Source organism: Pithys albifrons, chromosome 7 (genome assembly GCF_047495875.1).
Source record: "Pithys albifrons albifrons isolate INPA30051 chromosome 7, PitAlb_v1, whole genome shotgun sequence".
Classification (NCBI taxonomy): Eukaryota; Metazoa; Chordata; class Aves; order Passeriformes; family Thamnophilidae; genus Pithys; species Pithys albifrons.
The window spans coordinates 57,512,587-57,534,370 of NC_092464.1; the positions used below are offsets into that span (position 1 = coordinate 57,512,587).

Genomic DNA, 21,784 nt, shown 5'->3' on the forward strand with positions numbered 1-21,784 from the left:
TGTTTCCACGTTTGTGCTTTTACAAGAAACTAGAAAAGTTTTCTGAGTTTGATTCCTCAGTGGGACCCATTAGCACTGCAAGCAACTTTACAGTTTGAATCTGACTTTTGTTTCTCAAGAGGTTCCTGCACCTTTCCTCAGGGTCTGATGTTCAGGGACTGAGCACCAAACCCCCCAGAGGGCCATTAAATGCCCTGGGCTGTTGCTGTGCTGCTGAGCTGGGCCGGGCTCCTGGCACACAGGGAGCTCCTGGCAAGTGGGCAGCGCTGCAGAGAGACAGCTCTGCCCAGGAGCAGCTCCTGTGCACAGCCCAGCAGGGCTCAGGGCACTGCCTGCACACACCGAGGGCACAGCAGAGAAGGGACAGAGATGAGAGGCAGCCTGGGCTGGGAGGGGACTGAGCTCTCACTACAGGAGAAACCTCCACAGTATTTGAATGAAGAATTCTCTGGCTGTAGGAAAGTTAATCTTCCCTTCCTGCAAGGATCTCCTAAAGCTGGCACATCCCACAGCTTCCAGGATCTATGAGAAGGACTCTCACAGTTCCTCTAGCAGGCAAGAGGTGGCCATATGGCAGAGCAGGGCAGGACCTGCAGGCAGTAGAGACACAAGGGAAGTGAGAAAGAGGTTTAGATATCCTGGGGTTGGAGGACAGGTGAGAGCCCTTCAGAAGAGGAATCTTCACAGCCCTTTGCCAGGGTAAGTCTCTGGCTGCAGAGCAGTGCAGGTGAGTTCCTGGAAGTGTCTCTTACACCTGCCAAATGTTACCACTGAGAAGACCTGCCAGGATGGCTCTCCTGGATTTCCTGGTGTGGAGCATCAGAGGCACAGGGCAAGAAGGTTCCCTTCTCCCAGGGATGGCTGTTGGGTGTGAGGGTGGGGGTGCAGCCAGGGGTGCCCAGGGCTGTCCTGCAGAGCAGGGTCCTGCAGCCCAGGGCTCTGTGTGCTGGGACAGGGGCTCTGCTGCCTGCCAGGGTCATCTCAGCCTGGCCAAGGAGCTCCTCATAGCCCTGCAGGGCAAAGGTGTGGGTGGAAGGGGTGACCCCCTCCTGGCAGGGCAGGGCTGAGCAGGGCAGGGCAGGGTCCTTCAGCTGCAATGGCTCTGGGCTTCTCTCAGCTTCAGCTCCACCTCCTGCCATGTCCAAGGGCACTTCTCAGGACGCACATCCACTCAGAACACCTTCCCCTCCCCAGCCACCTCACCTTGTCTGGGATCTGCTCTCCAGCCCCTGCACATGCAGAGCTGCCCCTGGGCTGTGTGAGCATTGGAGGGAGCTGAGCTGGGCACAGGGAGGTGGCTGCTGGCAGGAACAGCTCCTCACAGCACAGACAGGCAGGGAGGGAGAGGGAGCTGCTGCCACAGATGCTGGGGAGGGGCATGTGGGCACCTCCCTGCTGGCCCTGTGGCACAGAAACCTTCTCCTGACCAACTCCTCCCTGGGCTCCTTTCCCAGCCTAAGCAGAGCCTCTGCCCTCAGGCCCATGGGGGCTCAGGTTTGCATTGTCCTGCAGCAGCCAGAGCCCAGGGAAGGATAAGCTTCTGATTTCCATCTATCTCTGTGTGTCCCTCCTCCCTTGGCAGGAGCATTGTGGCATATCACTGCCATCATCTATTGCCTGTGCTGTCCTTGTTCTCACCATTGGCTCTTCTGAGCCAGTGCAGGGGTTTGAGGGTGGCGGGTTCAGTTCCTGTCCGGGCACAAACCCTTTGGGTCCTGCTGTAGTGATGTTTCTGTGGGAGCAAAGTGCCCAGGACCCCTCCAGGCAACTTCAGGATATCCATCTGTTTCCCGGGGTCTCCTGCAGGGTTGCAGGATGCCCTCCAAAGGGGCACAGCTCTCCCACAGTATCTCTGTGCTGTCTAGGAACTCCATGGAGAAATCACCTCAGTGCTATATCCATGGAAATGCTCTGGGCATCTGCAATGATTGCTCTGTGTCTCAGCCTGGGAGGAGAGAGATGAAAAAGGTGAGGAGTTTGTCTTTCTGCTCTTTGGACCCAGATTTCTGGGTTCCTCTGCTCTCAGCCGTGTGCAGTTTTGTTTTGGGGGAACAGTTGTGTGTGATGCTCATCCAGCTCCAAGCTGCCAGCACAGGGCAGGTGAGAACAGCACTGATGGACAGAACAGCTCTTCTGTCTCCATTAAGGGACTGTCCCTTTGCCTCTCAGGATGCACAAGACTTGACCTACAGAGCAAATAGATTGTCAGTGATTTCAAGCATCCACAACCATTACTAACTATGGCAGGTGCAACTGGGTGAACAAATAGAAATAATTCCCTCAGCTCAGTTCTTCAGCTGGCAAAGTGCAAACAGCCATGCTGAGAAGCTCTTTGAAGTATCACAAGGGAGGAGAAAAAGGAAGGAGAGATACTGATCTCTTCTCTGTCACTGGCCAGTGACAAAACCCGAGGGAATGACTGAACATTCCAAGGGAAGTTAAGGTTGGATATTAGAAAAAGGTTCTTCTCCCAGAGAGTGATTGGGCACTTGAAGAGGCTCCCCAGGGCAGTGGTCACAGCACCAAGGCTGATAGAGCTCAGGATGCACGTGTAGAAAGCTCTCAGGACATGCTGTAATTCTTGGGAATGATTCTCTGCAGGCCTAAGGGTTGGACTCCATGATCCTTGAGGGTCCTTTCCAGCTCAGAATATTCTGCGATTCTGTGAGTACATTCAGAGATCACCCTGTGTTCCAAGTTCCCTCTCACTGATAAACAAGAAGGACTCCTCAGGAGCCCATCACAGAGTTACTGGTTCCAGTGGGCCCCTTATGTAGCAAACCCCAGAGCTCAGGGGAAGGAGCTGCAGGGAAGTGTGACTGTGGGGAGAGAGCCTGAGAGTGGAGTGGCTGTGACATATGCAGTGTTTTGCTTGTAGAAATCTGGCCTAAATAATTCCTGTCTTTTCCTCCTCAACAGATCAAAATATTCTGAGGAACAAAATGTCCAACAGCAGCTCCATCAGCCAGTTCCTCCTCCTGCCATTGGCAGACACGCGGCAGCTGCAGCTCCTGCACTTGTGGCTCTTCCTGGGCATCTCCCTGGCTGCCCTCCTGGGCAACGGCCTCATCATCAGCGCCGTAGCCTGCGACCACCACCTGCACACCCCCATGCACTTCTTCCTGCTCAACCTGTCCCTCACAGACCTGGGCTCCATCTGCACCACTGTCCCCAAAGACATGCACAACTCCCTCTGGGACATCACAACCATCTCCTACATGGGATGTGCTGCACAGGTCTTTTTCTTTGTCTTCTTCATGTCAACAGAGTTTTCCCTCCTCACCATCATGTGCTACGACCGCTACGTTGCCATCTGCAAACCCCTGCACTACGGGACCCTCCTGGGCAGCAGAGCTTGTGCCCACATGGCAGCAGCTGCCTGGGCCACTGGCTTTCTCAATGCTCTGCTGCTCACAGCCAATACATTTTCCCTGCCCCTGTGCCAGGGCAATGCCCTGAGCCAGTTCTTCTGTGAAATCCCTCAGATCCTCAAGCTCTCCTGCTCACACTCCTACCTCAGGGAACTTGGGCTTGTTGTGGTCAGTGCCTGTTTAGTTTTTGGTTGTTTCATTTTCATAGTCTTCTCCTATGTGCAGATCTTCAGGGCTGTGCTGAGGATCCCCTCTGAGCAGGGACGGCACAAAGCCTTTTCCACGTGCCTCCCTCACCTGGCCGTGGTCTCTCTGTTTATCAGCACATCCCTTTTTGCCTACGTTAAACCTCCCATGATCTCCTCCCCATCTCTGGATCTGGCATTGTCAGTTCTCTACTCAGTGATTTCTCCATCACTGAACCCCTTCATCTACAGCCTGAGAAATAAGGAACTCAAGGATGCTGTGAGGAAAGTAATGACTCGATGCATTTTTAAAGTAAATACCTGCCTGTTTTCATGTGCAAATCACTCATAAAGAAACTCATTACCTGTCCAAACATCTGTCTCAGGTTTTGGGTGATGATTATGGTGCTTATTTTTTCTTTTTTCTTTTTAAGCTCTGTGCAACTAAACTTTATTTTTGATCCTCAGTTTTTCTTTAATCCTTAAACTTTTGTGTTTTACTTGGAGATGGTGTAAATGAGAGAATGATCATTTTAATATTTAAAGCAAATAAAAGATATTGGTGCAATTTGTTTGTTCCAGTTCCTTCTTTTGTGGCCACAGGAAGGCCAGTGGCAGTGCCTGTGTGCAGAGGGAGAGAGTAAGACTATCACAGTGCAGCAGCATTGCCAGGGAGCACTAGCACTTTGTCTTTTTATATCTGCTCCTTTTCCACTTCCACACTCTTCTTCCAACCCTACTGTTGCTATAAGGCCTCAGTGCTCTTGCAGCTTGGTCACATCCTGCTGCATGTCCGTCCTGGGCTCACAGGCAGGGACAGGCCGTGGGCACTGCTGGGACACAGCTGGGCTGCACAACAGCAGCTCCATCAGGGAAGGGCATCTCCTGAGGGCAGGGCAGGAAGGCTTTCAGCTTTCTCCAAAGTTGCCAATAGGAATGTGCTCAAGGAAGTGTCCTGGTAACGTAAATCCCAGTGCCCAGTTGCAGAATGTGAGTGTGCAGGGTGGGGGCACAAAGCAGTTTCCTTGCACAGCCAGATTTCCTGGGATGGGTCCAAAGCACCAGCAGAGCAAGGTCTGGCCTGTGTCTTTGTTCCATGGACAGCCTGGGAAGGTGACCCAGAGCAATTCTCACAGACCAGCCCCTGAGAACACAATTCCTGGCACTGGCCTCTCACCCCACCTGCAAGAGGACATTTATCTCTCCACAGAGAGGCATCAAGGGATCAGGTCAGAAGTTCGTTTTGCTCCATACAGAGGTGACTTCAGCATGTATATCATGTCTGTGTGGGGACATGAACCTGAGTGAGCACAAACACCATCAGCTGTTCCTGGGGTGCCATAAATCTAATGGGACAGGCAGTGTCCTGATGTCACTTCCATTTTAGACTCATGTGCCCTGGGAAACCCCCTGGATGCAGCCCTGGGATGTGCTTCTGAGCACAGAGTTCCACGTGTCCATCCCTTGGGCCGTGGGGCATCTCAGAGAGGGGCAGAGCAGGTGACACCCCACAGGGCTGAGGTGCCTCCAGCCCCTGGCAGTGGCAGCAGGAGCCCAGGGAGACACTGCACCTGCTGCCAGGAACTGTCTGTGTGTGTGCAAGGGAAGGACTCGTGTCTCTGAACAGCCCTGGGGGTGTGAGCAGGTCATGAGCCCAGCTCAGGTGTGGGCACCTGCCAGAGCCCTGACATTCCTGGGTGTGACTTCAAGAATAACCCACTCTGTCCCAATAAGATTTCTCCCACTTGCCTCCTCAAATACACTGGACGTTTCCCTGTTTGTTCTGTCCCCCTGCCCTCCCTTCTGGCCTGTCCCTTTCCCTGCCCAGCAGGAAACCAGCCTGGCTGGGCAGCATTTCCCCTGTGCAGGCAGAAAGGGTTCTGCAGGCAGGAGCAGCTTTGCCCTTCAGCAGGCAGCATTCCTGCCCTTTCCCAGAGCACAGAGCACAGCTGGGCAGTGGGATGCAGCCACAGGAACACACCTCCATGGGTCACCCCTCTGAGCTGCCTGAACAGCTTCAGTGAGCACCCAACAGAGAAACAAATGCTCTCAGTCACAGGTGTCCAAGCAGGGGAGAGGGGACATGAAGATTAAAGGAGATAAAGAAGATAAAGGGAAGAATAAATATTTCCATTGATAAAAGGGATTAGGAAATTCAGACATCATCCATGGAGTTTTTACTGTTTGAAATGAGGACTCTCCACAACCTTCAGAAAATCTTGTTGTCTCCCTCATGGCCTGCCCCATGACTCTGTTGGGAACAGCCTCATCATGAGGCTGCAAGAGGAAAACTTTCAAACCTGTCACAGTTCCACTACCCTGAGTGTCCCCTGGCTGGGGACAGCAGAGTCTCTTCTCCCAGCACTGTCCCTGCCATTTCCTGTACCTTTGGCACATACAGAGTGTTTCCTGCTGGTGGCCACATCCCATGACCAGCACTGGGCTGTGTGCCAGCCCTGCTCTCTGCAAGACTCATGGACTGGAAGGGTTGTCTCCAGCAGAGCTGCACCCTGGCTCGAGGGAGTTCTGTCATCCACAGTCATGGTATCCTTTTTGTCCCACACACTGTTTGTGGCCCTGACTTTCTGCATCACGTCTTCTGTGGCCTGGTCGAGGTGTTGGAACTCTCCTGCAGTGACACCATGACACTCTTGCTCTGCTTTCCCAGCCTGATTTTTAGCTCCAGTCTTCCTTTTCCATTTACAGGAGCATCTTGTGTGTGCTTCAGAGCTGCCATCCTGGGGCAGCTCCTGCCCAGCACAGGCAGCCACAAGGTCTCTCCACCTGTCCCTCTCACCTCACCAGGGCCACTGTTTTCTGCAGCATCCCCATCCTTGCCCAGCACAGCCCTCCTGGGGTAGTTTCACACAGCCCTTGCTCTACATCATCCTCCTGCACCTGCTCACCCCCCTCACCTACAGCCTGATGCCCAGAAACATTCAGGGCAGGGAGGCACCAGGGAAAATGCTCAGGACAGTCATGGAGTGCACAGAGAGACCATTGGAGTGGTGTGTCTGTAGGAAGAAATCCCTGCTGCCTCCCTTCTGAATGGCTCCAAGGATCTGGCAAGGCTTGTATTCTTTTCTGGGCACTAAACTGGAACTGTGGGATATGGAAAAGGCCTTTGGTGCCAGGGATATTGAGCAGGCTGGGCAGGGTCATTGTGAGACCTCTCTCAACCCCTTGGGAAAGGCCAGATCCATCCCAGAGATTCTCAGGGACTTGGGAAAGGCAGACATGACAGCAGTTTGCAAACAGGGCAGGAGGGAGGATTGGGAGAGTTCCAGACTGGTCAGACTCAGCACTGAAGGGAACATGACAAGTTCTCCTGTAGCCATCTTCAGGCATGGGAAGGACAAGGGAAGGATTGCAGAACCCATGTGGAATGGAAAAGAAGGGGATGTTGTGTGCCCAGACTTTAGGAAGGCCTTAGACATGGTCTCCTGTGGTCTCCTTATGTCCAGATTGGTGACAGCTGGTCTGAAGAAATGGAACATGTGATGGGTGGGAATTTGACTGAACAAAGAGTGTCAAGTCAAATCCATGGTACAAAGTCTTCTTGGCAGCAACTTCCTGGTGAGACCCATCAGTGATCAGCCCTTGACCACAAATGCAGAACATCTTTATTATCTCTCTGTCCAATGGGACAAACTGCATTTTCAAGTCCTTAGTGGATGTTACCAAATTTCAGGGAGCCCTTGAGCAACCTGTCTTGGTTTAAAGACCAATATTGGAATGGGAACTCCAATAAAATGAACTCACTCCCCTTTTATTCACCATCAATATAAGAAGACAAAATACAAGGACATGTAAGTGAAATAATCATTTTACTGGCAGGAAATACTAGAAGCAAAACCAACACTATCAAGAGTGCAAATCAACAACACAGAGAGAAATCACTTTGTCTCTCCTCCCCCAACTCCCATTTGTGTACAAATAGAGCAGGGATCAACATGTGCTTCCAATCCCCCTTTTCCCCCCTTTTATGGGTTTGGCCAAATGGGCCTAAATTTAGGTGTTAAAGATCAGCTAGGCCTGGGATTGTCAGCTGACTTGAGCTGGGCTGAGCTAGCTAACAGCTGACTTCTTCTAGCCAATAATATTGTATTCCATACCATACTACATCATCTCAAAGGGTGTAAAACCCAGTGTGTGGGAGTGGCTTGGTTAGTTCCATCATGGCTGCACTAAGAGGAGGATGTCTGGCAGCTCCTCTACTATGCTGGGCCCTGCTCCTGTTGCCTCTGCTTGCATTTTGTTTGAGTTCAGGGAAGCAGAAATATTTTATTCTTGTACTTTCTCTTTCTTGCAGAGTGTCTTTTAGAGAGCTTATAGATTTAGAGTAATACACTTTGTATTACTGGGGAGTGGGAAGTTATGTCTTGTTATACCACACATAACTTGTGTAAGTGTGTGTTATATTGTAGTTTTCTCCTAACTTTCTCTTTTCTGTATAAATACATGTAGTTAGTTTCAGCATAAACCTGGTTTGAGGGGGTTTTTTCCTCTCCCTCTTCTTTTTACCATTAGCTGGTTGGGGGGGAGGAGGAACCCTCTTCACTCTGTCCTGGACAGTTGGCGTTTTGACAGCTCAACCCAAGACACTGTGGAAGGATCTGCCATATGGAAGTTGGACTGAACTTATATAGTTACACTGTCAGGGATTGCTGGTCACATGTTTCCAGGCCAGTGAGCAGTTTATCTGTCAGATCCTGTTCCAAAAAGCAGGATGAGCATTTGCAGTTTGGTGACCCAGGCTGGTTTTAGCAGAATTCAACACCCACACAGCCCATTGGTGCCAGCAGTAACTCAGCACAGAGAGCCTGCATTGTTTGCATTCTCTGAGTGGATTCTGGGCCTGATAGGGCAGAACATCCTGTCATGGTCCATAAGGCTCTGCAGTGCCACAATGGCCCCTTGATATTATGAGGTTCAAAAACGTCCTGAGGTTCATTTGGTTCCAGGAGTCCCCACAAGTCACAAAGGCCCCTTGGTTCCATGAGGTTCCACAGTGCCCCGGGGTCCCTTTGGCTCCACAAGGCTCTTCAGTGTCAAAATAGCCCCTTGATTCCAGGAGGTTTCAGTTTCCCAGGGTTCTTTCAGTTCCATTAACCCCTGCAGTATCACAGTGGACTTTTGATTCCATGGTGTTCAGCAGCGGCCCCAGGGTAGTTTGGGCTCCATAACCCTCTGCAGTGTCACAAAGGCCCCTTCATTCCTGGATGTTCCAAAATATCTCAGGGTTCCTATTGATCCATGAGCCCCCATTTGTCACAACTGCCCTATGATTCCATGAGATTGTCATCTCATAATATCCCTTGAGTTCCAGGAGGTTCTGTGGTGTCACAGTGTCCCCTTTGGTTCCAGAAGGTTCCACACTGTCCTTGCTGGAACACACCTGGTTGGATGTTACCCCACCTGCAGAGCTGCCTCCAGCTCTGGGGTCCCAGCACAGCAAGGATATGGAGCTGTTGGAGCGAGTCTAGAGGAGTCACCAGGATTCTCAGAGGGATGGAGCAGCTCTGCCATGAGGGAAGGCTGAGAGAATCGGGATTGTACAGCCTGGAGAAGGGAAGGCCTTGGGGTGACCTGAAGGCAGCCAAGAAGAAAGATGCAGAGCGAGTATTTACAAGGGCCTGGAGTGACAGGAGAAGGGGGAAATGGCTTCACACTGATAGAGGGAAGGGTTAGATGAGTTTTTGTAAGAAATTCTTTATAGTGAGGGTGGTGAGGCCGTGGCACAGGTTGCTCAGAGAAGTTCTGGCTGCTCCATCCTCGGAAGTCATTCAAGGCCAAGCAGAATGTGGCCCTGAGCAACCTGGTCTAGTGAAAGTTGTTCCTGCCCCTGGGGTTGGAACAAGATGCTCTTTAAGGTCCCTCATGACCCAAACCATTCTGTGATTCTGTGGCTGGTGGGTGATGTGGTGGTCAGGGCTGTCTTGGGCACAGAGACCATGAAATAATGGGGATTTCCATTGTGGGTGAAGGGAGGGGAGCCAACAGAACTGACACCTTGGACTGAGAGCTGACAGACTTTGGCCAGGCTGCAGGTCTTTTAAGAAGGAATCTCAAAGCTCCAGGAGCTGTGCCCACGTGGCCTGAGACAAGCCAGGGGCAAAAATTATGGCCTGGTTAAACAGAGAACATGGGCTAAAACTCAAAAGGAAAAGAAGAGTGTGTTGCCTCTGGAAAAAGGGGCAGAAATCTTGGGGGAACTACAAGGATATGGTGAAGTTACGGAGCGGGGAAATGTGAAGGGCCAAAGACAAAGTGGAACTGAATTTGGCTACTGCAGTTAAAGACAGCCAAAAATGTGTCTCTAAATCCATGGGCAGCAAAAGGAGGGCTCAGGAGAGTCTCCATCCTTTCCTGGATGCAGAAGAAGCACAGCGTCAGGGCAGGACAGAAAAGGCTGAGGGAATTAATGCCTTCCATGCCTTGGTGTTTAACACCAAAACTTAGTTGTCTTTTGGATACCCAAGTTCCCTGATGAGAAGTTGGTGATGAGAGTCTGAGTGAAGCCCCTGCAATCCAGGAGGAAAATGTGAGTGACCTGCTCTGCCAGTGAGACCCCCACAAGTCCCTGAGCCCAGATGGGATCCACCTGAGGGTACTGTGGGAGCTGCAGAAAGAGCTGGCCAAGCCAGTTTCACTCATTGCCCAGCAGTCCTGGTGAACTGGAGAAGTCCCAGCTGACAAATTGTGATGCCCATTTACAGACAGGGACAGAAGGATCTGAACAACTCCAGACCTGTCAGCCTGACCTCAGTACCAGGGAAGTCCATGGAGCAGATCATCCTGAGTGCCATCACACGGCATGTGAAGGAACCCAAGGAATAAGGGTCAGTCACTGTGGGTTTGGGAAAGGCAGGTCCTGCATGACCACACTGATCTCCTTCTATGATAAAATGACCCACTCAGGGAGGGAAAAGCTGTGGATGTGTCTCTCTGGAATTCAGTACAGCCTTTGGCACCACTTCCCTCAGCATCTCCTGGAGAAACTGGCTGCTCATGGCTGGGATAAGGGAACTGTTTGCTGGGTGGAAAACTGTCTGATGGCCCAGAGAGTGGTGGGGAATGGAACTAAATCCAGATGGGGCTGGTCACCAGCAGTGTTCCCCAGGGCTCAGTGTTGGGGCTGGTCCTGTTTAACATCATTATTGATGATCTGGACAAGAGGATCGAGGGCACCCTCAGTAAATTAATGGACAACACCAAGGTGGGTGTGATTGTGGATGTGCTGGAGGGCAGGAAGGCTCTGCAGAGGGATCTGAACAATCTGGATCAATAAAGCCAAGTGACAGGTCCTGTCCTTGGGTCCCAACAACCCCATGGAATGCTCCAGGCTGTGGGCAGAGTGTCTTGAGAGCTGCTCATCAGGAAGGGACTTGAGATGTCTGTTTGAGAGCAGCAGAATATGAGCCAGAGAGTGCCCATGTGGGCAAGAAGCCCAATGGCATCCTGACCTGTATGGAAAATAGTGTGGCCATGTTGTAGTTTGGGATTATTATGTAAATTCTCTCCCCTGCCACTTAATTGCCCAGGTCAGCGGTTAACAAAAGAAGCAGTTAACTGTTGATGGCTCGGGTGGGGGCAGGTTTCTCTCTTTTGGTTTTTTTTTGGATATACTTCCCAGTCTTGGCTCGGCGGAACGCGGGAGTGGGGGCTCCAAGGAGGCTGCCCTGCTGGTTACTGCTGGGTTGTTTTTTTTTCCTGGCTGTCTCGCTGCTGCCTACCCCGGACTACTTTTCGTGCCGCGCTGCTGCTGCTGCCTCCCTTGGATTTGCTGCTGGTTGCTCGTACCTTTCTGCTTCTTGGACGGGGAACACAGGGGGAAGAGACTGAGTCCCTCTGAAAGCTCACTGCTCATCTGTCTTGCTGGAGAGGGACTGAAACTCACTCTGCAGCCAGCCAGGCTGTGACATTGACACTTAAGTATAACCTTTTCTCCCGGAGGAAAACCTGCTGGGTTTTGTTGTTGTTTTTTTTTTTTCTCTTATGGTGTTGGGGAAGTGGGTTGCACTAGTCTGTTTACATATATATATATATATATAGCAGTTATCCTTCTTGTATTAAAATTCCTTTTCTTAAATTTGATAAAGAGTGGTGTGATTATTGTGGAGGAGGCCCCTCCCCTGCTTGTGGGTAAAACATTTTGGTTTTTCCCCTCAAACCGAGACACACCACACATGATGCTTTTAGGAAACAGCTACAAGCTTTCCTTGGCTCTTGGCAGGGGTCATTGTTTTATTCCAAATGTTTAGAGTTACCCCCTTGGGGGCAGCATGTCCAAAAGGCCACTGTTGTGTTCCATTTGGAGGCAGAAATATTTCCCAAAGGAATCCAGATGGCACAGACAGTGCAGAGGGAGCTTCCAAGTCACCCCAGTGTTCAGCCCTGCCCTGACTGCCACCAGCACTGCCCTTTCTCACACAGCTCTGGTGAAGGCAAAGGTGTCAGGGTGTAGGTTCTAAACAAGGAACCCTTGAAAAGATCTGTTTAGGACCTGCCAGCAAGGTCACTCAGGAGCAACCAGCACAGGAGTGGGCAGGAACTGTTGGCCAGAGGTCCATCTAGGAGGGGAGGGTGGATATTTTAATTTTTTTTGACACTACAGAGGCAATTTCTGGGGTGGCCTCTGGAATTTTATTCTATTTCAAGAGCACCAGCAACAGGGCTGTGTTTGAGTGCTGGCAATGAGGCCTGTATGGCCCTAATTGTCCTTGACTTAGTGCTCAGGGGCTTGTGGGCATTCCAATGTCTGCTGATCACTACACCTGAGACAGAAACACTGAGTTCACTGTCACAAATACACTGTGGGTGGCTGTGATCAAAAGAGGCAATTGCAATTTTACTGATAAAATTCAGGTGGCAACCAGTAGCCATGGGGAAAAAATTAAAAACTAAATATATACAGCATAAAGTTTTTAATAACAAAAATCAGATCTGTTCCAGAAATGCCTTTGTGCACTGCCTGTTTTAGATGGATGCTCCTGTGGTTCCATGGGAGCCCAAAAATGCTGCTCAGCCCATCATTGTCACACCTGCAGCGTCAGGGGCTGCAGGAGTAAAGGGGACCCTGCAGGGAGGCTTCAGATCTGTTCCCTAAATCCCATTCTGAAAGGAGATTGGATGAGGGAGAGCCCAGCGAGTTCTCAGTGAGAGACAGGCAGCTGCCAGCAGGTCCAACCAGCACACTGGATTTACACCATCTGATCTCTGCTGGGGGGTCCCTCTGGGCTCTGACACTGCCCCAGACCCCTCTCCCAGCCCCTCGCTGGCCCAGAGGACCCACTGCCCGTGCTGGGATGCTCAGGGACCACTGGGCTCTTGCCAGTGGCTTCCCTGCCCAGCCAAGCAGGTCTGCCTGAACTTCTCATCCATCAACACCCCCAAGTCCTTCTCCTCAGGGCTGCTCTCAATCCATTCTCCACCCAGCCTGTGTTTGTGCTCCATAATCATGTGACAAACTCTAATGCATGGAAATAGAACAGACTGTGGCTAAGCCTTATCCTCCAAATCCCCAGAAGCAGAGGAAGGTTTGTATTCTGAGGAGGTTTTGTGTCAGGGACCAGAGACGTGTCTGGGCCTGTCATGTTTGGTCTGTGCTTGTGCTTGTTGATTTGGTGTGAGAAAACACTGCAGAGTTTGCCTGTGGAGAACTCAGGCCTGGAGAAAGACCCATCAGTGTGAGCTGGAAGTGCTGAGAGCTTGGGCTGTGCCCCAGGAAGAATAAAGGGCAGAGCCGTTGTTGTCCCGGAGTCAGCCCTTGAGCTGCTGCAGCCTGGGCTGGTGCGATGGGCACGCAGGGGCTGGTGCTGCAGCTGGCAAAGCTGCCCTGCAGAGAGAGGGGACAGGAGGGGTGGGCTGGGCTGGGGCTGAGGAGGCCCCACTGGGCCTGGTTTGGTGCAGGGCACGGCCTGAAGCGGCAGTGCCTGCCTGCCCTGGCGCCAGTGCCGCTGCACCTGCTGCTCCTGCCCCGCGGGCTGGGGAGATTGCAGGGCTGGGGATGTGCTGTGTGTGTGCCAAGGAACAGGATCCATTGGCCTGGGGAGATTGCAGGGCTGGGATGTGCTGTGTGTGTGCCAAGGAACAGGATCCATTGGCCTGGGGAGATTGCAGGGCTGGGGATGTGCTGTGTGTGTGCCAAGGAACAGGATCCATTGGCCTGGGGAGATTGCAGGGCTGGGGATGTGCTGTTTGTGTGCCAAGGAACAGGATCCATTGGCCTGGGGAGATTGCAGGGCTGGGGATGTGCTGTTTGTGTGCCAAGGAACAGGATCCATTGGCCTGGGGAGATTGCAGGGCTGGGGATGTGCTGTGTGTGTGCCAAGGAACAGGATCCATTGGCCTGGGGAGATTGCAGGGCTGGGGATGTGCTGTGTGTGTGCCAAGGAACAGGATCCATTGGCCTGGGGAGATTGCAGGGCTGGGGATGTGCTGTGTGTGTGCCAGGGAACAGGATCCATTGGCTTTGCTCACCAATATATCTGCTTTGCTGCCTCAGCTGTGGTTCTGTGTCTTTTAATTTGTGCTGGGAATCCTCCTGAACCTGGAACATTGGAAACAACCTGGGGACCCACATTCCCAGCGACCCACATTGGGAGCACACCTGGCTGGAGGACTCCACACCCTCCTGGTTCCCTGTGGGCACTTGGGTGAGTGCAGGGGGAGGAACATCCATCAGGACACAGACAGATATTGGGAATTCATTGGGAACAGTGGATTTGTTGACTTTACACCCCAAAAATCTCACCTGCTCGTTCCCATCACTACTTCTGGTGGCATCAAGCCTCCTGATTCCAACCCAGATCCCTTAATTCCACACAAAAGTCCCTTAATCCCTCTGAGAATCCTCTGACTTTCACCTCAAATCCCCCCAGTTTTACCCCAAATCCCCAGGATTCCACTCAAAATCCCATAATTACCCTCAAAATTCCTTTAAATCCACCAAAAGATACCCTGATTTTCACCTCATACCACAATGGTTCTACTCCAAGTTGCTTTAATTCCAACTCATATCTCTATAAACTCATCAAAGTCCTGCTGATTTTGTCCCAGATCTCCCGTGTCTTCCACCCAAAATTCTATTAATTCCACATAAAACTCCTCTCATTTACCCTCAAATCCACTTAATTTTCCTGAAGAACTCCATTATTTTTGCCCAAAGTTCCCTTAATTCCATCTATAACCTCCCCAATCCCATATATTTCTCCAAAAATTACTTTAATTTCACCTAAAATTTCTCAATTCTCTTTATTTCCACCTCAAATCTTCTTAAGTACATGCAAAATTTCCTTATTTCTACCCAACATATCCCTAATTCCATCCCAAATCTCTGACCTCCACTCAAAAATACCTTGATCCCTCTTACAATCCCAAGTATTTCATTCCAAATCCTGAAGGGTCCACAGAAATCCCCTTAATTTCACATAAGGATTATTTAATTCCATCCCAAATTCCCTTAATTCCACCCAACCTCTCCTAATTTCACCTCAAATCCACTGAATTCCACTCTGAATTCCCTCAATTCCACACAAAATCCCTTCTCCAACTCACCAGCCCCCCAAGTGCCCCCAAATCCCCCCCAACCCCAAAATGTCCCTTTGGAGCCCCAAATCCCGGGAAGGGCCCATGGGAAGGGGGGGCTGGGGGGCTTTGGGGAGGTTGGGGTGGATTTGGGGTCCTGGAAGGAACTTGGGGGGCACTTGGGGGTCCCATTGGGGTCTGAGGGGCATTTATGGGGCACTGGGAAAGAACTTGGGTGTCCGAGGGGACCCCTTGGGGGGTCACTCGAGTGTCCAGGAACAGAATCTGGGGGTCCAAAGAGGGTTTTAGTGGTCACTTCTAAGACCCGGAGGAACTTGGGGGTCACTTGGGGGTCCAGGGAGGTGATTTGGGGGTCCTGAGTGGGTATTGGGGGAGCACTTGGGAGTCCTGGGGCCCTTCTGGGGCAGTTTGGGGTCCGGGGGACACTTGGGGGGCTGCAATGGGGGTGGGACCGACCCGATTGGGCGTGGGGGGGGGGGGGGGCGGGAGTTGTAGTCCCGCCTGTGATTGGCCAGAAAGGGCCGCGGTGCATGACGGGAGATGTAGTGCGGGACAGGGTCAAAATGGCGCATACGCCATGTCCCGTCACCGCCCGCTGCATTCCTGAACGCTGATTGGCTGCAGGCGACGACGGGCAGGCGCAGCGCCCAATCAGAGGCGGCGCAGACGGAGGGCGGGACTCGACGGCGCTGCCGGGAGAGGTGAGCAATGGCGGTGCCATAGGGAAGTTTGGAAGATAATTGGGAACATTTAGGAAATATTCGGGGACTCGGGGCGGGCTTTGGGGATCCCTCACGACCCACCCACCCCCCACAGACCCGCGGGACCCCCCCGGGACCGTGTTGGCCGTGACGGTGAAGGAGCCGGGTAAGCCCCTCCCCCCACCCCGGGATCCGCCTTGGGACCCCCCAAAATCACCCAAAAAAATCCCTGAGACCCCCAAACCGCCCACCTGGAACCTCCCAAACTGCCTCGGCCCCCCAGGATGACCCAAATCGCATTCTGAACGCTCTGGAGCATTTGAAACACTTCGGCCCCCCCCAAACGCCTCAGAGACCCCCTAAACCCCCTCCTAGACCCCCCCCCCCAACCTCTTTCAGAGCGTCTAAACTGCCCAGAACCCACCGAACTACCCTCAGGCTATCCTGTATTTCCTCCCAGACCCCCCAAACCACCGCAGGACCCGCCAAAATCCCTTTCTGAAGCAACCAGACCTGCCAAATTCCCTCAACCTCCCCCCAGACCCCCACCCAGACCTCTCCAAACTGCCCCAAGACTCCCAAACTACCTCAAACTCCTCCTAAATTCTCTCCCAGTATCTCCAAACTGCCCCAAGGCCCTCAAACTACTTCCAAAACTCCCCAAACTAGGCCAGGATCCCCCTAAACCCCCTCCCAGAACCCTCATACTGCTCCCAGATCCCCCAAAACCATCTCTGGGTCCCCCAAACCTTTCTCAGGACCCCCACACTGCTCTCAGACCCCCCCATACCACCCCAGGACCCCCCAAACCCTTCCCTGGCCCTCCAAAGTACTTCTGGACCTCCAAACTGCCGTCAGACCCTCCAAAACAACTATAGGACCCCCCAAACTCTGTCCCAGGCCCCCCAAACTGCCCCAAGAGGCCCCTAAAACACCTCAGGAGCCCCAAACTGGGATCTGGAAGTGACAGCTGAAAGAGAGAGAACTGAAGCTGAGTGAGACACGTGGGCAGCCTGAAAAAACTGGAAAATGGGGTTTATTTGTTTTTTTTTTCTGCAAGTTGAAAGGGAAAAATTGGGGATGATTTTCTTGAAAAAGGGAACGGTGTGAGTGAGTGAGGAGTGACCTCAGTGTGGGGAACAAAGGGAGTCACCCTCAAAGGGGCTTTGCTTCGGGAGCATCTCTGGATGCTGGAAAATCCTGGGATCCTCCCATCCCCCCAAATGGAGGTGCTTGGCACAGATCCCCTAAAACCCCAAACCATCAAGATTTGGCCAAAACCCCCTCCAAAATATGCAGATTAAGACCAAAGGAATTCAAAGCACCAAAATTCACCTCCAAATTTGCTCTCTCTGGTCTCTCCACTTTGGGGTTCTCGGGGTCCCCCCTGTCCAGGCTGTTGGGGGTGCCTTGTGTTTTGGGGGCCCCTCTCTGGGGTTCTGCCTTTTCCAGGCTGCTGGAGATCCCGGGAATGCCAGGGGTCCCCACTCTGTGATCTGACCCCTTTGGGGTTCTGGGATTCCCCCTCTCCAGGGTCCCAATTAGGAATGCCGAGGGTGCCAGAGGTCCCCTATGCCCTGACTCCCATCTCCGGGATCCCCCGTGGGATCCCAAAAAGGAGATCCCGGAAATGGGGCACCCTCAGGACCCCTGGCATCCTGGGGAGGGGGGACCCCAAACTGGGGGACCCCAGAGAGGAGGGACCCCAAGAAACCCAAAGTGGGGAGACCAGAGAGGAGGGACCCCTTTGATTCCCAGGACCCCCGGCAGCCTGGAGAGGGCAGGGACCCCAGAGAGGGGGAATCCTCAATTGACGTGGGACCCCCAGCGGCCAAGACAGGGGAGACCCCCAGAACCCCAAAGTAAAGAGACCAGAGAGAGGAAACTCCTGAGAGAGAATTTTTTTTTTTTACTTAATCTTACTGTTTTGGAGGGTTTTAAGGGCACAAGCTGCCTGGTGGATTCCAGAGATGGACTTGGGCAGGAGGATCCCCCAACCTTATTTTTGCCCCCAAACCAGGATTTCTCCTTCCCAAAGCTTGTCGGGATGGAGGAAGAGGCTGCGAGAAAGAGGAAGGTGCCCCGGAACCCCCAGGCAGGTGAGGAGGAAGTCAGTGCCCCTTTGCCCCTCCCTTGTGCTGCATCTTCCAGCCCAGCATGGCCCCGGCTGCAGGACAACCCCGCTGCCGACGCCGTCCTGCCGGGGCCGGGTTTGGGGGGATGTCCTTTGCCTTCCCTGTGGGCTGGAGGCAAATGCCCTGCCTGTCCTTGTTCCTTCCTGCCCCAGGCCCTGAGCTGAGCACGGAGAGCACAGAGGACAATTCCCCCCGGCAAAACCTGCTGGCAGAGGCTGTTTTGAACGGCTTCACAGACCAGGAAGTGAGTGGGGAGGAAAATCCACGAAGATCTGCCAGCAGGAGAATCTCCAAAACTAGACCTGTGTGCTCTGCGGAGGAAAAACCAACCCAGTGCCTCAAAGATGGCCGTGGCTTGAGCAGGTGCTCTGACCCAGTGATGCAGCAGCGACATCACTCAAGGGAGAAGCGCTACAAGTGCTTGGAATGTGGGAAGAACTTCAGCCAGAGCTACAGCCTGATCCGCCACCAAATGATCCACACTGGGGAATGGGCCTACAAGTGTGGGGAATGTGGGAAGGGCTGCAGCTGCACCTCTGAGCTGATCCGCCATCAAAGGATCCACACCGGGGAACGTCCGTACGAGTGTTCGGAGTGCGGGAAGAATTTTAGGACCATCTCACAACTCTTCTCACATCAGCGCACACACACGGAGGAGAGGCCCTTCTGCTGCACCCACTGCAGAAAGAGATTCAAACAAAACTCCCATCTCGTCACCCACTGGAGCACCCACACTGGGGAGAGGCCATACAGGTGTGAGGAGTGTGGGAAGAGCTTCACCCGGAGCTCTGTCTTGACCAAACACCAACGGACCCACCAATAAGGGAAGCCCTCAGAGTGCCCAAACTGCGGGAACAGCTTCGTCTGCTGGTCCAGCTCCATCACCCATTGGAGTACCAATGTTGAATGATCCACAGTGACCCACATTGAGCACAGACTTGGTAACCCATGTTGGGTAAAGACCTGGTGACCCACTTAGGGTAGAGTCTTGGTGACCAACATTCCTGGTGACTCACATTGGGAAAACACCTGGCTGGTGGTCTCCTCATCCTCCTGGTTCCCTGTAGGCACCTGGGTGAACAGAGTGGGAGGAACATCCATCAGGACACAGAGCTGACCTTGAAAATCCTGTGGGATGAGGGGATTTGATGGCTTTAGGCCTGTGGCAAGACATCCCTCATTGGAATGTCCAAGCAAACAATGCCCTGTTTGCAAATGTATCAGTGGTTGGCTGAGGGGACTCCACTCTGGTTTCAACCCCAGATTAACATCCTGATGGTGAGGCAACCCCAGGAGTCAAATGGCTGTCAGTCAATTCCTTTATACTCTAAAGGTCCAATCCCCTTTCACAGGGGCAGGTTCTTCCAACATATCCCTTCTTGGGGTGTGTGTGTGGAGATTCCTCCCTTAGGGTGGGAACCCCCACCAAGGTCACTCCTCGAGGCTGAGAGCAGAGATCTCCCCAGGTCCCTTGGGCTGGGTGAATTCCATTAATCTCTACTTAATAATTCTTTCTTTTGTGATAGCTTTAGTAGAATTGCTTCATCAGTTGCTGTAGAATGGTGCACTGTCCTGTCTCACACTATACTGCTGGTAGGTTTAGCATTTATATTGTGTAGTAAATAATTTTGATTGACATCTTCCTTTCCCCCTGCCCCAGGGTGCCTCCCCCTCTCCAGCAGCCCCAGCACCCCACACAGGTTGGGAGCTCAGGGAGACACCCCAGAGCCCCCTTTTCCAATCCCCCCTCTGCCCAAAGACCCCCATGGGACTGTCCATCCTGCCAGCCCAATCCCCATTTTCCACCCTTCTGCCTATTCCTCCCTTTTCCCATTGTCCCCTCAATCCCCAGCCCCCCCAAGATCAGTTTGGAGGTCACAGCTCACACTTTCCCTCTTCTCCCACCCCTTACAAGTCATGCCCCCAGTGTCCATCCACCTCCTGATCAGTTTTGGGGGTCCAACCCTCCCTTTTTTCCCACTTTTCTGACCTCCCCCATCCCTTTTCCCGTTCTCCCCAGTCCTCAGTTTCCAGCCCCACTCTGTTTTCAGAGGGGTCCCACTCCCCTCCCGCTCACTGTGGGAATCCAACCGCCCCTTTTATCCCGTTCCCCTCAGACCTTTCCCACCATCCCCTCCTCCCACCCCCCACCCTGCTCACCCAAGAGCTCCTCACCTACAGCCGGGAGGGTCCCAGCACCACCAGTGCCCCTAAAGGTCCCCCCAGAAGGGGGTTTGGTGGGGACCTTGGTGGGCTCTGAGTGTGTTTGGGGGGTCTTTGCATGTTTTGTGGCAGTTTAAGGGGGTGCAGCTAATTGAGAAGTATTTGGTGAGATTTGATGTATTTCTGGAGGATTGAGAGTTCTTTGAGAGTTCAGGGGGATTTGGGGGGAGTTCAGTGGTGTTTTAGAATAATTAAGAAATATCTGGGAGACCTCAGGTGTTTTTGGAGTGTTTGGGGAAGAATCAAAGGATTTTTGGGGAAGAATCAGGTATTCCAGGAGGTTTCAGTTATTCTGGGAGAATTCCGATACTGGGGGAGGGATCAGAGTTACTGTGGAATGAATTCAGGGATATTTTGGGATAATTGGTTTCTATTGGGATACTCCCACATGTGAGTCTCTGTCTGTGCTTCCCTCCCAGCTCAGATCTGCTCTGGCAGTCCCTGAGCCCTCAGTCCTGCCCCAAACTGCGGCCCTGGGGGCAGCTCTTTGGGTGATGTGGGGCAGCAGAGACCCCCCGGTGCGGCTCTTTCAGTGCAGGAAAGCCCAGGAGGGGCTGGAATCTCCCTTATCCCGGGCCATGGGATGGAGGGCCCGGCACAGCATCCTCGGGGCTTTGGCAGAAAGGCTGCAGTGGGGAGGGACAGAGCGAGGGGGAGGGACTGACACACACCACTCATCTCTTGTTTGTGCCACTGGTGTGACACCCCCTTGTCCCCCTGAGCCCCGAGACAGATCCAGCAGCTCAGCACCTGCTCCGCGCTCAGCCCCAAGCCCGGGATGGGCCGTGGGGTCTGGGACACAGCCCCGCTCTGGGGGGCACAGCCCCGCTCTGGGGGGCAGAGCCGCTGCTGGGGGCACCGGGAGGGCCGGGGGGCCTTTATCCCCCTGGTGCAGCTCCGAGCGCCCGAGGGCACAGCCCTGGTTTGTGGGGCTGAGTCACAGCAACCCACCCAGGGCCGCACTGTGAGCCAAAGTGCCTTTATTGACACCGTGGGCAGGCACAGGGGCTGTGTCTGACACGATGCAGCTCCCCAGGAGTCAAATTTGGGTCGATTTAGGAGGGGAATTTCAGTGAGGACACCGGACATTCCGTGGTGCAGATCCATCTGAGTGACATCAATCACTGCACATCCTTCCAAGGTACACAAACATCTTGTGAATCACCTGAGACACACATTTTTAGGGCTTAGGCAAATGGTTAAAAGACTGAATGTCTTGTGTCTATGCATTTCTTTTCTAACTAGACATTGTTTACTGGTTGCAGCCTCTGGGACAGAGGTGTTTTGATTTATTTCTTCCAAATGCAGGACTAAACTCTTTCAAGGTTTTCTTTATCTAAAACTCTGTATGGTTAAAAAAAATTTGTTTTATCGTTTTACTGTTGTTTGTTCAGAAATTCCTGTCTCCTGCTTATCTTTGATAGAAAAACAGAAAACATTTGTCTTTTCCCAGGGTTCAGGCCAGTTCCTAATGAACAAACCCTTCTAAGTCGCTCTCAGCAAGTCCCACTATAGCAAGCCTGGCTTCAGGGCTGCCCTCCCACCCCCAGGTTCCAGCTGGTTTGGGGGCTGCAGCCCTGCTGGGGATCGGGGCTCGCTGCGGGCAGGGGGGGGCAGGA

The 21,784-nt window shown here is 52.8% G+C and overlaps 3 protein-coding genes across 3 annotated transcripts in view; 2 read left to right on the forward strand and 1 right to left on the reverse strand.

The window, feature by feature from the left end:
• The window catches only part of LOC139673818 (zinc finger protein 850-like), a 190,382-nt gene that overhangs the window by 16,821 nt on the left and 151,777 nt on the right, over window positions 1-21,784 (reverse strand). The window lies entirely within an intron of this gene.
• Window positions 2,943-3,908, forward strand: LOC139674160 (olfactory receptor 14C36-like). Its single transcript, XM_071560308.1, has one exon. The coding sequence runs from the start codon at window positions 2,943-2,945 to the stop codon at window positions 3,906-3,908; it is 966 nt and encodes a 321-aa protein (XP_071416409.1).
• The window catches only part of LOC139673814 (zinc finger protein 850-like), a 701,437-nt gene continuing 695,494 nt past the window's right edge, over window positions 15,842-21,784 (forward strand). Inside the window, 3 exon segments of the mRNA XM_071559633.1 lie at window positions 15,842-15,973; window positions 17,828-17,906; window positions 18,095-18,773. Of these exon segments, the coding sequence (XP_071415734.1) occupies window positions 17,855-17,906; window positions 18,095-18,773 (731 nt within the window). The 5' untranslated portion in view covers window positions 15,842-15,973; window positions 17,828-17,854.

Excerpts from the sequence above, each read along its gene's own strand:
- LOC139674160 (XM_071560308.1), top strand. The coding sequence starts at position 2,943 with ATGTCCAACAGCAGCTCCATCAGCCAGTTCCTCCTCCTGCCATTGGCA.